Source organism: Vidua macroura, chromosome 10 (genome assembly GCF_024509145.1).
Source record: "Vidua macroura isolate BioBank_ID:100142 chromosome 10, ASM2450914v1, whole genome shotgun sequence".
In the NCBI taxonomy this organism is placed as follows: domain Eukaryota; kingdom Metazoa; phylum Chordata; class Aves; order Passeriformes; family Viduidae; genus Vidua; species Vidua macroura.
In genome coordinates, this window is record NC_071580.1 from 5531067 (window position 1) to 5546724 (window position 15658).

The 15658-nt window shown below is 38.5% G+C and overlaps 1 protein-coding gene across 4 annotated transcripts in view; it reads left to right on the forward strand.

Moving 5' to 3' along the window:
* NLGN1 (neuroligin 1) overlaps positions 1-15658 on the forward strand; it is a 297081-nt gene that overhangs the window by 274052 nt on the left and 7371 nt on the right. For 3 of the 4 annotated variants that reach the window (XM_053986500.1, XM_053986503.1, XM_053986504.1), the window contains one exon: positions 13652-13864. In XM_053986500.1, the coding sequence (XP_053842475.1) occupies positions 13652-13864 (213 nt within the window). The remainder of the gene's footprint in view (positions 1-13651; positions 13865-15658) is intronic. The other variant, XM_053986502.1, reaches the window with a different exon arrangement.

The following is a 15658-nucleotide window of genomic DNA, read 5'->3' on the forward strand; positions in this document are numbered from 1 at the left end:
GTAACTTTTGTTCTGAGGGAGGAAAACAGCAGTGATATGCAAAATAACACTAAATGAAATGGCAAGTCATTGAGCCACTCCCTTTCTACAGTCTGCAGTCAACCCATCATTGCTGTTCCCAGAAGTTAACAAATGAAAAGAGGTGAACTTTCCTTCTTCAGTACCTCTCTCGAGTAATGCACAAGAACACAAATACTTTAACTGTCAAGTGATGTTCTACACTGGTGACTACAAATATAAAGTTATGCACACGTTAACATGCTAAAGTTATGTTAGAAGCTGGGAAATCATATAAAGATTAATCAAGCCAGCACATCAACTCATTGTATCCCACTGATCCTCCACTGAAAACAGCTGGTATTTTGCTAGAAGTACTCTGCCAGAAATGGGACGTGATTCAATATTGCAGCATCAGAGATGCCTTTGTTAACTGCAGCAATCCTCGGAGTCAGCAGAATTACTGTTGAGTATAAATACATTTTCTGACAAATCTCAAGCAGACTAAGAATGCAATCCCTTGCAATCAGCAGATGTGCTTTACATTCAGTAACTTCATCAGGATGTTGCTTTAGATTGATGGTAATTACTGATGTGTCATTTGGGGTGTGTTGTTGAGCAAAGTCCATTAAAACTCAATTTGTTTCATCAGTTAGCACCCAGCTTACATTATGCAGTATGTTCAAAGAGCATTCCCACTGGAATCGTAAAGGTGGGCATGAGGCTGAGAAAAAAATCCTCAAAATGCAATGGCACAATAATTCTGTTTCTCATGGGTGTGACCTACCAGATCCTATTTCTGGCCTTGTAATTCAGAGCCAGGGTCAGCTCCCTCTTCCACTACAGCTTTCCTCTATAATCTTGGCCTGTCACTCCTCTCTTTGTGCTGTTTCCTTGTTCCTATAAATTGAGTATTGCTATTAACTTATTATTCAAGGTGAGGATAAAAACATAACGTTTTGTAAACCATCTCGATTTCCAGAGCAATTCAGGGCAGTGTTTAAATGTCATAGAAAAAAGAACAGTAATAGACCATTTATATTTTGTTCCTTCAACCTTCTCCCTTAAGGAGCAGATCGTGACTGAAATCAAAGATCTTGGGACTTGGGTTTGTATGTGCCATATGGAAATGTCTGACTGCGAGGAGGGAGAGGTGGCAGGTGTTGTGCAAGGAGCAGCTCCAGGAGAACACAGTGTCCTCTATCTGGCTACTGCAGGATTTTTGAATTTTCTTTTTTTTAAGATTATTATGCTGCAACAGCATTGGCAGAAATCTGCTCCTCTTAGTCTACTGAAAAGCTGTGAATTGAATTGGTTTAATAAGCCCTCTTTTAATGCTACTTCCTCTTCCCAACTTCTCCTTTCCACATGTTGATTCACTTCCTTTAGACAAACCCTAAAAACACTCTCTTTTACCTCTCTAACATAGTCAAGCCCAGGGCTGTGGTGAGGTTTTAAGCCTTTTACAGTGACAAACATCTAAAATCACCTGTTAATACTTACTGTCTGCAGTCTTTATTTTCAGATAGTCTTTAGTCCTGAGTTCATACCTCCTACCTTCAATTCAAGTACCTGAATGAGGTTTCCTGTCATAGTCCTGTTTCCACAGCTAATGACATTTCTTGGATGGGAGTGAAATATTTTCTCATGGTAAATAACACAGATAGCATTGTGCTGTCTATGCAAAAAATACTGGGTTTAGTGACAAGCTTTGAATACATAACAAGATCCCTTGAAGGCCCAAATTCCTTGACTTTTCTCCCCTTGAGTGTCTCCTCCTGTGCAATTAAGGAGGTTGTTTTCAGTTACTTAAGAGAAATAAGTGGAGGAGAATAGAGCCCTAAGAAATGAACATTAGTTATCCCAAAAGGGACCTAGCGAGAATTGAAGCTTAAAAGGGTCTACACAGTTTAATTCATGTACCATCTGTTTTTGGGAAAATTAGCACAGATTAGACTTTCCAACTCATCTGAGGCTAAGAAAGTGCCTTTAGAACCTGCAGTATTTGCTTAAGTATTAAAAACAAATTAGCACCATTTTACTTACTGTGTGAATCCTGTGCATATCAGCTCCCTTTGGAGTAAGCCAGAAGAATTGTAACAGCAGAATAGCAAAGTGATGCCTCTCAGCCAGCCCCTCCTTGTCATAATGTTTCTTAGCTGCTTTATGGAAATGTTTGACATTCTTGTGCTCTTCTGAGCACGGTTTTGTTAGATGTGACCATTTTGTATAAATCCAGTTATTGCTCAGGGCTGAGAACCTGCTCGCTGTGACCTCTGACTGGTGTTCCTGCTCTCAGCTGGGCTGTAAGGGGCTGTTGTAAGCTTAAAGACATCTAATTTAATGCAAAAGTAACAGAAGAATATAACCCTCAGACTCAAAGACTGTAATTGTATTGTATTAAAGAATTACAATATAATTACAGGATAGGTTTCAAAAAAGAAAAAAAAAAAGGTTACATTTTAAAATACATGACAGAAACACTAAATAATTTAGGTTTTCTTGGTTCAGTTTTCCCCACTTTGCCACTTACCAGATTCCTGTGTTCTGATGGCCAACAGGTGGAACCAGCCCTGCTGAATGAGGCTGTTGTGATACTCTCCAAGTAGGCAATATTGAACACCATGCTTCCTGCTGTGTAGCAAATATAGGGGCAGTAAATGCAAAGTTAGCATCTTTAACAGTGTATTTACCTCAGCTGGACTCCGTTTTTCTTCCACTCTATTTGTTGCAAAAATCTTTAAATGTAGTGCAATCTCTGTTATTGTGGGCTGGGTGGCCTATGTACACACATTTTTCTTTTCAGAGATTTCCAGGCTCTTACTTCAGATTCCAGTCATTTCACATACTTAATCATCTCACATACTTAATTCCATGAAACATCAATTATTTTATGCTACCCATTAAATATTACTTAGTTGAGACACTTTGTTGATGCTGTATGTTTGATGCTGTGCCTATGAATGTAGTTACTAATGTGATGCTTTTACATAACTCAAAAAATGAAAGGCCTGGAATTGCATCTTTGGTTTGAACTGGCAAGTTTTCCTGACTTGATTAGAACTAGTTTTAGCAGAGCAATGACCCTGGTCCATCATTTTTCAGATGAAGTAGGGATAATGCAGAGGATACTCCTGCAGAGTAGGAGGACAGGATGCAACATCCAACAGAAAACTGGAGCTCTGCATTTAGTTGAGGCTGCCTTGCAAATATGCAGCCTTGCAAAGAATTCTCTAATTGTAATTAAACAGAGTTAAAATGTGAGCAAATAAAGATTTTAGGTTGGTACTGCAAACAGTACAGGTGCTTTAGTGCTAGGACTATTTTGGGGAATGGAATTTTAGTTGGTGAAGCCTGGATATCAACACGCTGATAGTACAGGTCTGTGTGTGCCCATGTGTTGAAGCATTTTTTACTAATGCCTCAAGATAAAGGTATTCCAGCTTTGATTTGTGGTACCAAGAAGTGAAACTCAAGAGTACTACAAGGCTTGTTCTTCTGCTGCTCCAGAAACCCACTGGGAGTTAATCGGCGATTTTTCACAGATGACATCTAATCTATAAGTATAAATTACTTTTCATTCCTATTATGCCTTAATTGAAGAGCACCAATGTGAGACTGCAATAGATGGAGCTTCAGTAATTCTAGCCTCAATTAACTTTGTGTAGATTTGAGTCTTTTTTCCTTCCTTTTCCATGGACTAAGGATAATTCCTTGATATCTTGTATTTACTTAAATTATTGTTAGAAAATTTAGGGGATATGCATGTGATGAGGTATTCTATAAGACAACTCTGAAGACATAGGCAGTTGTGTGTATGATTTATAAATTAATACATATCTTTTATGTCCTACTGTTTTGTTTAAGAGCTGTACCATCAGCAGTAGCCAAATCTCTCAGGATTCTGCTGGGGAGGAATAGTTTAATAGCAATCATTTTTTTGGGTAAATGGCAGTTACCATCTCTAACAGTTACCCTCATCCCATCCTTGACTTTTCTTCAGCTCCCTGCCTTTGAGACACAAAACGTGTGTTGCAGCAGAGTAAAATCACAGTGAAGAAATAAAGCACCTTGCTGTCTGGAATAGGAAATTCAGACACAGCAGAAAGCAAAAAATTATACTAGGAGAGACAGGATGCTGTGTAGGAAGAGAACAGGCATATGGTGATGCAGTTAATTCTTAGTTACTTCATATTTTACCAGAAGTGATATATATTTACCAGAAAATTAGATTTGATGCCTCTATCTGGGCATATATGCTTTTACAAATGTTTCTGGTGTTCAGTTAATAGCAATGAAAACAGCATAAGAATCCCACTAGCACAAGCCTGTGGATTAAAGCAGTTATTTACAACACATTTTTGTCACAGACCTCCCCAAGTTTTCCCTCGTGGCTCAGATGGTCAAAAAGCAAGTTTGTGCTTGCTTTTAATTGGTTCGCTCTTCTGAGAGATCTTTTGCCGCTGATAAAAAGCCCACAGTCTTTGAGAGGTCGACAGGTATAAAGTAGAAAGCCTGCTATATTTCTTAGCTTTCTCACTCTTGGCCAAATTCCTTTTCTCTGAGTAAGAATATTCCCAGCCTCCCTCTCACTGAGGTGCCACTGTCCATGGGGTTGCAGCAGGTGTGGCACAGGTAGGACAAGGAGTTTGTCACCCCCAGAGCAGATGCAGAGAGCATGGCAGGCTGTCATCACTGGGGTACAAGTATTGCCACGTGGTCCCGAGGATTTGTTAAGTAATAAATGGAGGGTGTGCCCCAAGTTTATTTTAAGGAGTGTGGTGGACACTGATAGAAATCCACATGAATAACAGAACTCCAAGAATGATGTTGGTGTTGCTTAAATAGGACTAAGGCTTGCAAAAAAGAGAAAGGAAGAGGAAAGGTGGAGGAAGAGAGAAAGAAGGAAGATAGAAAAGTTTTATTTCTCAGGCTTTCTCAAAACTAATTAAAATTCCCTGTACTGTCTTCACTGAGCAGGCCACCCAAGTCAGATCTGATTATTTAAGTCTGATGTGTTATTTAACTCACACATTCAAAATCAAGGCAGGATTTTTGTGACCTCTACCTGTATTCCTCTGTTCATAAAACTTTCCTGAATTGAATCTTATCTCAACAGTCACACATTCCAAAGCCTCCAGTTGTGATTTAAGAATGCAAGCAATGACATACTGAATGGAGCTCTTCATAAATTGGTCCAATGGTTAATCTTTTTTATTTATTTTAAAATAAGGAGATTTGAGTTCACAGTAAATTAGCACCATAATTTCTGCGTTCTGATTGAAAGATTGCACTTCCAAATAGCTACTAAGCTTGTAACTAGTGATTTGCATATGCAGTTTTACAGGAAGAGCTCTAACTTCATCAGCTCATGCAATATATATTAGCATTGATTGGACACTCATTGCAAATCTCAATACTGGGAAGAAAAATCTACAGCGCTGTCCTTCTCAATGGAACCTTTAATTTTATTTTATTCTTTTTATTTATAAAATATGAATTTTCCCTTCTAGTGAAATTAAACCCATCCTTTCTCTCATTTACCACATAGTCAAAATTCTGAGAAACTGCATGGTATCACTGGGGGAAAAAAAAGCATTAATATGGAGCCAGAGTGACCATTATAAGGTAAAGATGATTTCTAGGCTAAAGTCAGAAAAAATGTTCTCTGGCATTAATAATCAATTAAAATATATTACCTAAAAGATGTGATCTGCATGCAGTTCTAAGTAGCTGCACATATTACACAGCTTATTACACAAGAAAAATTTCTCAGATATATTGGGTAGAAAGATCTTCAAGTCCCATCTGGGCTATCTTCAAATAAGGAACTCATTTTGCCCAAATCTTGAATGAAAATGGAAAGCAGAATTTCATGGGGTCAGTTTTCATCTTTAAAGCTTTGCACATTAAAATCATTGATATTTGTTAACTCTCCTCCATAAAATCTCTTCTGGGTTTGTAGCTGCTGCCTGGAGTTGTATCATCTAAAGTGAAAAGTTATGGAATATTACATGAAAGGCCAGCATATCTCAATGGCTGAAAAGCATTATGAGCTTGCTACTGAAAATGGGGGTGCTGAGAGACCAGGGGAAAGGGCAGATATTTGGTGCAATGTGCCATGGGCTGCTTAATTTTGCATATTGCACTACTTGAAGTAAGTAGGACTGGAACAGCTTGCACTCAATCCTGGTGAAGATAAGAATCTCTTCCTCAGGGCATTGCTGTCTTCTGCCAAGTAGGACAGTCAAGTATTGGATTTGGCTGTGGACTTTTCTGTTCTCTCATGTAGCCTTTCCTTTTCGTTTGGACTTTGGCTGAATATTTTGAAAGGATCAGCCTGTGGATTTTTGCTATTCCACACATTATCCTGTAAGATTTTGGTTTGTCCAGGCTGTCTTTCAGTGATGATATTATTTACATTTTCATAAAAGTTCTCAGATGGTGTTTCATAAGAGCACTGCTGGTGAATTACTTAGTAATATAATGTTCATTTCTTGCGAAATATTTATATGTAACTTATAAATGCTTTAAACCAAAATTTGTGTTGCCCTAGAACGTGACCCAGCCATGTACTAGTAACTTACCTTGTGGAAGGCATTTAAGCAGATGTTCTCTGATAGTAGTAGAATTTCTTGTTTTTTCCAAAATGAGAGTATTTCTAGATATCTGCTATTTTCTGTAGCAAAACCCATCTATTTTCTTGTATTGTTCAAAGAGGACAAATTCAAATCAAAGGTACTCCAGCTGCCTCTTGTGTCCACCCATGCCATAATGTCATTCATCAGCTCTTAAGGCTCACTTCTCCTTTCTAGTATGTGTCAGCACATATCACTTAAAATCTTGTAGAATTAGTATCTGCAGCTGTATTTCTGAGACTGGGCTCACCTCCTCCTTTTCCTTTTTCCTTTTACAGCATATCCAGAAATCTGTATTAAAGATCTCAGCTAGTGGACTGGCCCCATTGCTTATAGAGCTCTCAAAGTGTCTCTGAGATTGTTATCAGACTTTCCTTTGACTTCAGTAAAGATCATCTGTAATAAGTTACTACAGAGCTGATCTCTCATGTGGCTGTGCTGTACTTGGAGCAGGGGCTGGCAAGCAGAGCCCCTCTGTCAAACCTGCCCCACACCACAACCCCCTGTGCTGTCCAGACATGGGATTGTCACAGGACAAGGCTGAAATATAAATATCATGCACACAGAAAATATTCAGAATTTGAGAGCCTCCCCGCAACTGTCCCAACATGACAGAGAAGAGGCAGAGTGGGATATAAGCATTGACAATGTGAAGGAGAGGCAGATACAGATTTTCAAAGCACTCTCAGACTTTTATCATCTCTTTACTGAAGCTTAAAGGCAGAGTCACCCTCTTCTCACAGCCTTCAAAGAATGATGGATTTATAATCTGTTTGAACATCTACAGGATGCTTAGAGTTGTAGAATCATAGAATGGATTGTGTTAGACCTTAAAGATTATCTAGTCCAACTCCCTGCCACGGGCAGGGACACCTTCCACTATCCCAGGTTGTTCCAAGTCCCTTCCAACCTGGCCTTGGAGAATTCCAGGGATGGGGCAGCCACAGATTCTCTGAGCATCCTGTGCCAGGGCCTCACCACCCTCACAGGCAAGAATTTCTTCAGATATCCACTCCTTTTGTAGGCTCCAGCCACTTCACTCATACTAATTCAAAGGATTTAGTACCCTGGGAGGAGTGTTATAAATTGTAACAGTAGACCAAGGCTGAAATAGCACATCAAAGTTCATAGATCATCACACACTTTCTTCCTTGCATACTTAAAAAATGCCAAATGATATCTTGACAAGCTTGTGTATTTACTGATTCAACACTGTAAATTGTTCACTTTGGTGAAACAATTGGGAATTTCTGGAGGCTGACTGCTGGGGCAGCAGCACTGACCAAGGAAGTCACCATCCCTGGAGGGATTTAAAAGATGTGTAGATGTGGCACTTGGGGACATGGCTTAGTGGCTGACTTGGCAGTGCTGGGTTAATGGTCTTAAAGGTCTTTTCCAACCTAAATGATTGCATGAATCTGTGATTCTCGGGTCTGAAACAGCCAGGAAAGAGTGCATCATGATGCAGCATGGCACTACACACATTTCATGGAGTTAAGCTAAAATCTTGCACTTCTGAAATCATTAATCTCATTACTAATATGTATGTGGCAGAAAGCTACAGAAACAGACAAGAACTTTGCAAATGCTGCAATCACTTTTCTGTCTATGAAATGAATTTCACACAAAACACCTGCTTGAGCAGCACTTTCAGAATACTTGCCTGTCTGATTCTCAAGCAGAGGTACACTGCAGATGTCTGTAGAGGAATATTTTTCATGCACTGAATAGTTCATATTCTCCTACATTTTCCTTATGGGAGTTCCTAGTGCTTTTAGTCACCTTATCCCCTATCCATGACTAAAATATGCCATTAAAATTAGGAAGTGCTGGTCAGCAAAGCAAGGAGCAGTATCCTCTGCTTCATGAATATCATATGTACATTAATGTTCACACTGCTGCTGCCCACGCAAATCATTCAGATTAGTTAGCTGATGTGAGTTCTAGAGAGATGGCTAAGATGAAAACAAATATGCTCTTTAAGTTTAACCATCTCTCTTAAAATTTGCTTATCTTGCACACATTCCTATCTGAATTTAAAGGGCAGTGGAAAATTTCTGAACATGGCAATTACCATTCAATATTAATAGGTGTTGAGCTAAAGTCCTAAGCAATGAATCCAGAGGGAATACAAATTCTTTCCTCAAAAACTACTCTGTATTCTACCACTATGCATTGGTGCATTTATATTTGTACAATCTAACATTTGCTTTTAACAAAATTAAAGCTGGCATTTGACTGCACAGGGAATTGTAACTGGAAACCTAGCTAAATTATTATAACACTTGCCTAAACATGTGGGTAATATTAAAGTCTTAAGTGTTACTGCTTTCAGAGACAGAACTCTTGGAAAAAGCCCTTTACACATGTCAGACCAGTTTCTATACGCTCTTGTGCTTTATTTTTAGAGTAGTTTTTATTGTTGCATATTTTCTCACAGGCAGATTTTTTTTTGTGTGTGTATGTCCAGCAAGACATTCTGCCCCTTACTTCCATCCAGTTATGAAGGTCATGGGGTCATCAAACACTCATAGGGACAGAACTTGTTAGAGGGATGGTTTGGGTCTCTTGTGATGTGAAATGGCACTTTCATACCCACCAGCCTGCACCTGGTCTCTCACTGCCTCACTGGGTTGTAGCAGTCCCTTACATTAGGAAAAAATCTGTCTTGGCCTCTCTCTCTGCATTAATTTGAATCTTCAAATTAGGCCAGAGCTTAAAATAATTCAAACTACCTAAGGTTTTCAGCTAAATATTTTAAGTTTCCCAAGCCCATTATTTTATTTACTCATCAAAAATGCTGGAATCATATTAGAAAAAGGTTTATCTGAATGGCAAACAGAAATAATTACCCAGGCAGGAACCCTATAAAGCATTAAAATTTATCTTAATACAAAATAGAGTACCTGGTTGTCGCACTCTGCATATTTGTCTAACAGACATGTAACAGATAAATTGTCCAAATGAGCTTAATAAATCTCTTTCTTAAACTCACAAAAGACCACATCCTCACTTCCATAATTCTATTAGAGTCTGCTCCTCTGGAGGAGATGAAAGAAGAGATAACCTCTCCATTCAGAATATAAAATAGCCATTGTTCGGCTGATGATTGGAATATTTCCAGTAGAAGGACTTAATTATGGGACAAAATTAGCTCAATCTGACCTTTTTAGAGAATAATGCAAAACTAAGTTTTTTGCAAATGTCTTCCTGGAATAACTGAAATAAGGAATAATTTACTTCCCTCTTTTTGCAAGAGCAAAAGGTGGCAGAATATGATAGCAGCATTCTTGGTGAGATGACAATCCAAAGATAATAATAAGACAGTATGTGCAGAAAGAGATAATATATTTTAATAGACTAGCTGATACAGTTTAAAAACAGAGAAGCTTTCAGACACACAAGACCTTTTCAGCAAGAGCAGGTTTCCCTCAGTGACTCAAAATTGTGAGCTTAATAACTAGATGGTGTAATGGTTGTGTCATAGAAATGCACCAAAATGTATGGTATCTATATCCATGAGACACTGAGAGCTCCTTTTGGGATAAAGGCAAAACCTATTGTTCCAGTCTCTGCTTTATTTCTGTGATAAATAGGAATAAGCACCTGCACCCCCAGGCCAACAGGCTGGGGGTGATGCTGGTGTTAAAGCACTTCCCTCCAGGTGTTTGGTTCCATGCATTTATCTGTATTGAGGCACTCCTCACTAGGAAAAGGAAAAAAAAAAAAAAAAAAAAAAAACACAAACTGGAAAGAAAAACATCATCTGTTTTATCAGTCCCATCTCTGATTTCATGACATTCTGAATGCTCCTAAGCCATGCTGATACCACGGCGTACAAGAAAAAAAGGCATGAACAGGTGGTGATATTAACAGGCTTCTTATGGTTCTGAAAAATGAGATAGAAATGTTTCATGTCATGAAAGTCAACATCAATCATCATCCATCTTGTGCAGATATGGAAATCAGCCAGTGTGGTTCTTTCTGAGGAGGTGTGAGATATTTCTTTTGCATCAGAGCTGTTGCTCTGGACACAAGTCATAATTTGTTTAATATAGATGAATGAGAAGAATATTACTAACACTTTTTTTTTTTTTCTGTGTGTGTGTTTTGGTTTTTTTGGTTGTTTTTTTGTTGGGTGTTTTTTTTTTTTTTAATAAACGGAAAGCTCCCCCTCCTGGCACATTCCCTGAACTGAATGCAAGGTTCCTGACATCTCCTTTTAGCAACAGGAGATTCATGATGATTCTTTAAAAGTAGTGTATTTATAGTCTCCCAAGGATTTCCCATTTCCCCATCCAGCTATGGGACTTGATGTGAACTGATTTGACACCAGGGGTTTGCCCTAAGGCTTTGTCTATAATTTTAATCTGTTGCTTTTCCAGGCAGACTTATGGCTGCATATTATACAGAGTAAAAAAATAACTTTTTCAGAAAGTTTGAGTGTTCACATTTGTGTTCCTTCAGAGTGATCTATGTATCTCAGCTATAACCCCACCATCTAATTTGCTAATAAATGCCTTGGAATAATTCTGAGAAATCTTTTGGATCTCTTTGAAGCAATGCTGCAGCTCTGCTGAGAGTAGATCCTGACCAGGCTCAGGGAATCTGAAAGCCAGGGAAAGCAAAAAAACAAAGAGGGACGTGTTTATGTCACAGTTTTGGTAACTGCTGTAACTGCTCTCATCTCATTGCTGCCTGTGCTCATGGACTGCCAGTCCCTCTAATCCCTTGAATCAGTGCAGTCACTTATGTGCTTCATGTGATGAACTGATTTGTCACTGAATTTCCACAGCCCTACACTTATGCAAAGAAAGGGGAAGACTTTCCCAGCGTGTACAGCCACAGGATCCTGTAGTTCCCATAAATTCCTACCTTTTAATTTTGTTACAGTCCCTGGTACCATCCCTCAGCTCCAAGCAGGCTGACAAAGGCAGTGACACTGGTTAAGGAGCTTTGATTAGATTTGCCATCACATTCAAAGACATCATCTCTCCATGTCCTTAAAAATTATTTGTGGGGGACAACATTTTACCGGAGCATGAAGCCAAGAATGAATGTTCCTGTGCAGGCAGGATTGTGCTGGGGCCACGTTTTCACATAGCCATGCACACCAACCCCCTGGCCACACAGAGCAAAGTGAAGGAGTGTGAAGTAAAACAACATCATAACGATCTCAACTCAGTAATAGTAAAGTGAGAATGAATGAATGAATGAATGATACCATGTCTTCCTTTCTAGGCTTCTCCTGAATACCAAGGGGGTATTTTCTTCTATGGCAGTGGTGCTACTTTGGTTTTTATGTAGTTAGGTAATAAATATGGCAGGTTTCAGCTGTAGAAGAGTGGTTATTTTAAAGTCTAGCATAGAGTAACAATTCACTACAGATACAATGAATGAAGTCTGTCTATTAGACTTGGTACATTAGGTCTAGAAGTGGGACAATTGCTGGCCTGGCACCTTATGCCACTTTCCTCTTCCCTCTCTGTGCTTACAAAAATCAGGATTGACCTGCACAAACAAAGCTGCTCGCCCTAAACAGAGCAGAGCTCAGCTGCTGAGGCAGTGAGGCCAACGAGCTTTCAGTGCCATTTACAGCAAAGAAAGGCTGTTAGTTTAAATGTCTCAATACAGAGGGCAGAACATCAAATGCAAGCTTGCCATTTGAAGCCAAATCAGAGTAATAATAAAGTAACAAATGACAAGTTCATTATATCTATGAGGATAGGTACACACATGCACCTTTCTGTATTCTTGTTAAATCCTTGCTGTATAGATATATATACACATCTTCTTAGAAATGTCTTAAAAGCTGCTTTTATTGTCATAATGAAAGAGGAGGACTCCTTTGAGAGCCATTTGTCTGCAAAACTACTGTAAGCTTCCTTTGAGTAGGCTGTCTGCACTCAAGAGAGTTGAATCAGTAGAACTTTGACAAGACTAGAAGACCCACTGATATCTAATTAATGTGGAAATAATAGTTGTAATCATTGCATTTCTCTACAAAGCATGTGCTGAAAAGCAGTTACACGATTTAGTGAGCATCAAATCAGTTTGATATGCAAATGGAGGTATGGACTACTTCATAATGCTGGTAGTATTTAAACATTTGTTTATTAAGCTGAGAAAATTCAAAATGTCAACAAATGGGGTCCAAAAACAATGTTTTTTATCAGGAGAGACTTTGTTCAGAGTTTTTGCTGTACATCTTTTAGAGTCAGTAGGCTCTAATGACAAGAGTAACTGCAATGCTAAATGTGAAGGGACTGCTGGGAGTAAAGCGTGGAACAGTTGTTCCAGCACCTGACACATTCCAACACTTTTCCTCCAGGAATAAAAGGGAGCAGTTGTAGTGCTCTCCAGATTACTCCTGAGCTCCTACCTTTTTGCTGTTAAGGGGTCATGGAAACATTGACTTTATCCATTTAATGTAGATTCAATTAACTCAGGTTAATGACTATGGGATGGAGCTCAGGGAGCTGAGAACTGCTCCCACTGTTCAGCCTGGCTTATCCTGAGACATAAGCTGCATTTTTGGGTGGAGAAAAAAAAAGACAATGAGTTGCCTGGACAGGATCAGAGTCTACAGGGAAGTGTAATCATTGCATCTCAGGCACATGCAAAGCTCATGGCTGCATCCAAGTACAAAGAGCTGATCAAATAATGTATAGAACAACTGCATCTTATCTGTTTCCTAAGCTTTTACTCTTAAACTCAGTATAATCAACAAAAAGTCCTTGGGAGTAATAAGCTGTGACCTGTTCAGACTTAGATGAGTATTTTCCTGGGATGTGTCTTTATCTTTGCTATGTATATTTAATATGGCCAAAAGAGTGCATACCAAATATATTTTATTTCAGGAGAAGTGCAAAATTACAAATTGTTCCCAGGGACTATGGAAAAGTATGTCGCTGTACGATATTTAATAGCATATACTTCTGAAATCTTGAAAGATTTTAACAGGATCACTCAGAAGAGCCCTTGCTAACCCCTTCTCTTTTCATTTACTTTGACAGGATTTCTGAGCACTGGGGACCAAGCAGCAAAAGGAAACTATGGCCTCCTTGATCTAATTCAAGCTTTGCGATGGACTAGTGAAAATATTGGGTTCTTTGGTGGTGACCCATTAAGAATAACTGTTTTTGGATCTGGGGCAGGCGGTTCATGCGTCAATCTGTTGACTTTATCCCATTATTCTGAAGGTAACCGTTGGAGCAATTCAACCAAAGGTATTATACAGGTTGCAAATTTTGACAATTTTGGTGTCTGCATGCCACCACCATTAGTACTATGTGATGTTCTGTATATTCTCTTTGTTTCTATGAACTGTTGAGTTCAGCTCAGTATTAAGAAACTTTTTAAAGGCTGTACAAGCCTCCTTCTCCCTCAGCTCTTCTGTGCATGTTTAAATTTTGGGTCACTTTCTTCTTTTTCCTATGGAGCTTTGTAGAAACACTTTATAACAGACTTCTGAACAGCATTTTCTTGGTGCATCATTTTTGTCTCTTTCCTACCTAAGGGTGTCTTTTTTGGAAAATCAGTCAGTCATGCTCACAGTAGATGAGGTCATCTATATTCAGACAGTTGTGAAAGCGTGTTTAGTTTCTCCTGAGGAGCAGAATTTAAAGAAAATTAAAATGACAGAGTTTCTCTTTTCAGGCTAACAGCTGAATTGCTTAAAACTATTATTTTATGTGAAGGAAACAAGTAACTAGCTCAGAAATCTTTTGTCTGAAACTGCATGGACTTCACTTGCTGTCATCTAATAAAAGAATGGTTGAACATTTTGCATGCATGATCCAAAATTGTCAAAGCATCCAAGTTGCAAATGGATTTCCTTCTATATGTTTTTCCTATTCCATAACTAACACCTTTTCTCTCTAGTTGAGGCAGGTGGCAGGGAATTAAAATCTTGCTGTTTGAGGCACCCAACTTATTCTTTCTATGATTTTTGCACCACAGTTTCACATGGTGTCTCTCATTTGCATGGCTATTGCTTATTGATCATGCTACTTTTGTCTAACCGTTCTCACGTATTTTTACCTGTATTAGTTTTATCAGGGACACCACATTGTGCCCTGTGCATATAATCCTCCACTAATTTATATTACTCTATCTCCATGGGGGACTAATTGGCTGGTCATAAAAACATAATTCTGCTGACATTAAAAGAGCTGCATTTCCCCAAAGTCATGTTACAAAGACCACTGAGGTCAATAAAGTGAGAAATTCTTTAGACCATGCCATTATGCTTTTTTAAATGAGAGAAAAATATAACTTCTACAAGAAGAGTCAAATGGAAAATAAGACTGTGGTCTAAATTTTAGTCTATTTTCATAATTTGATTTTTAGTGTAATCTTTTTTTCTTCCATAACTACCTTCCATAACTACCTTCCATAACTTACATAGGAGATATTTAAAAGAAGATGCTTGTAAGAGCAAGATGTAAGCATTACCTCACTGGACTGTGACCTGAGGGTCTCAATGTACCATCTTCTTTCATCAGAGATCTAAAAACCACCTTTCTCATCAAGTATTAACTCCAGATTGAACGAGGACACCTGGTTTATCTTCCCCTAACTCTTAGTGTTAAAATCAATCTTCTTGGAGTAACATGACATCAATGCAAAATGCCACATTGACAATATTTGGACAGTCATGTGTTGCCTCTTATCAGCAAATGATACCCTGTCATATCCCAACATATGGCCAGAATTCTGCCAGGACCAGAATTTGTTTGGGGAAAACTGAGGCACTATGTTGCCAACACAGCAGATCAAGGTATTTTAGAGGAGTCTGAAGAAGGTTTAGTAAAAGTAAATTTTTGAGGATTTATTTTAGAAGCAAACCCATGCTTTGATGAAATTTGGATTAAACAGAACACCTCACAACAGACATTCGGAGGTGGTTAGATCTGCCATTAAAAAAAAAAAAAAAAAAAGAAAATATAAATTGCTCATGTTCAAACAAGTAAAGTTATTTCTTAACATTTCCAAACCCCCTTTTGTTTCATGTTGTTTCA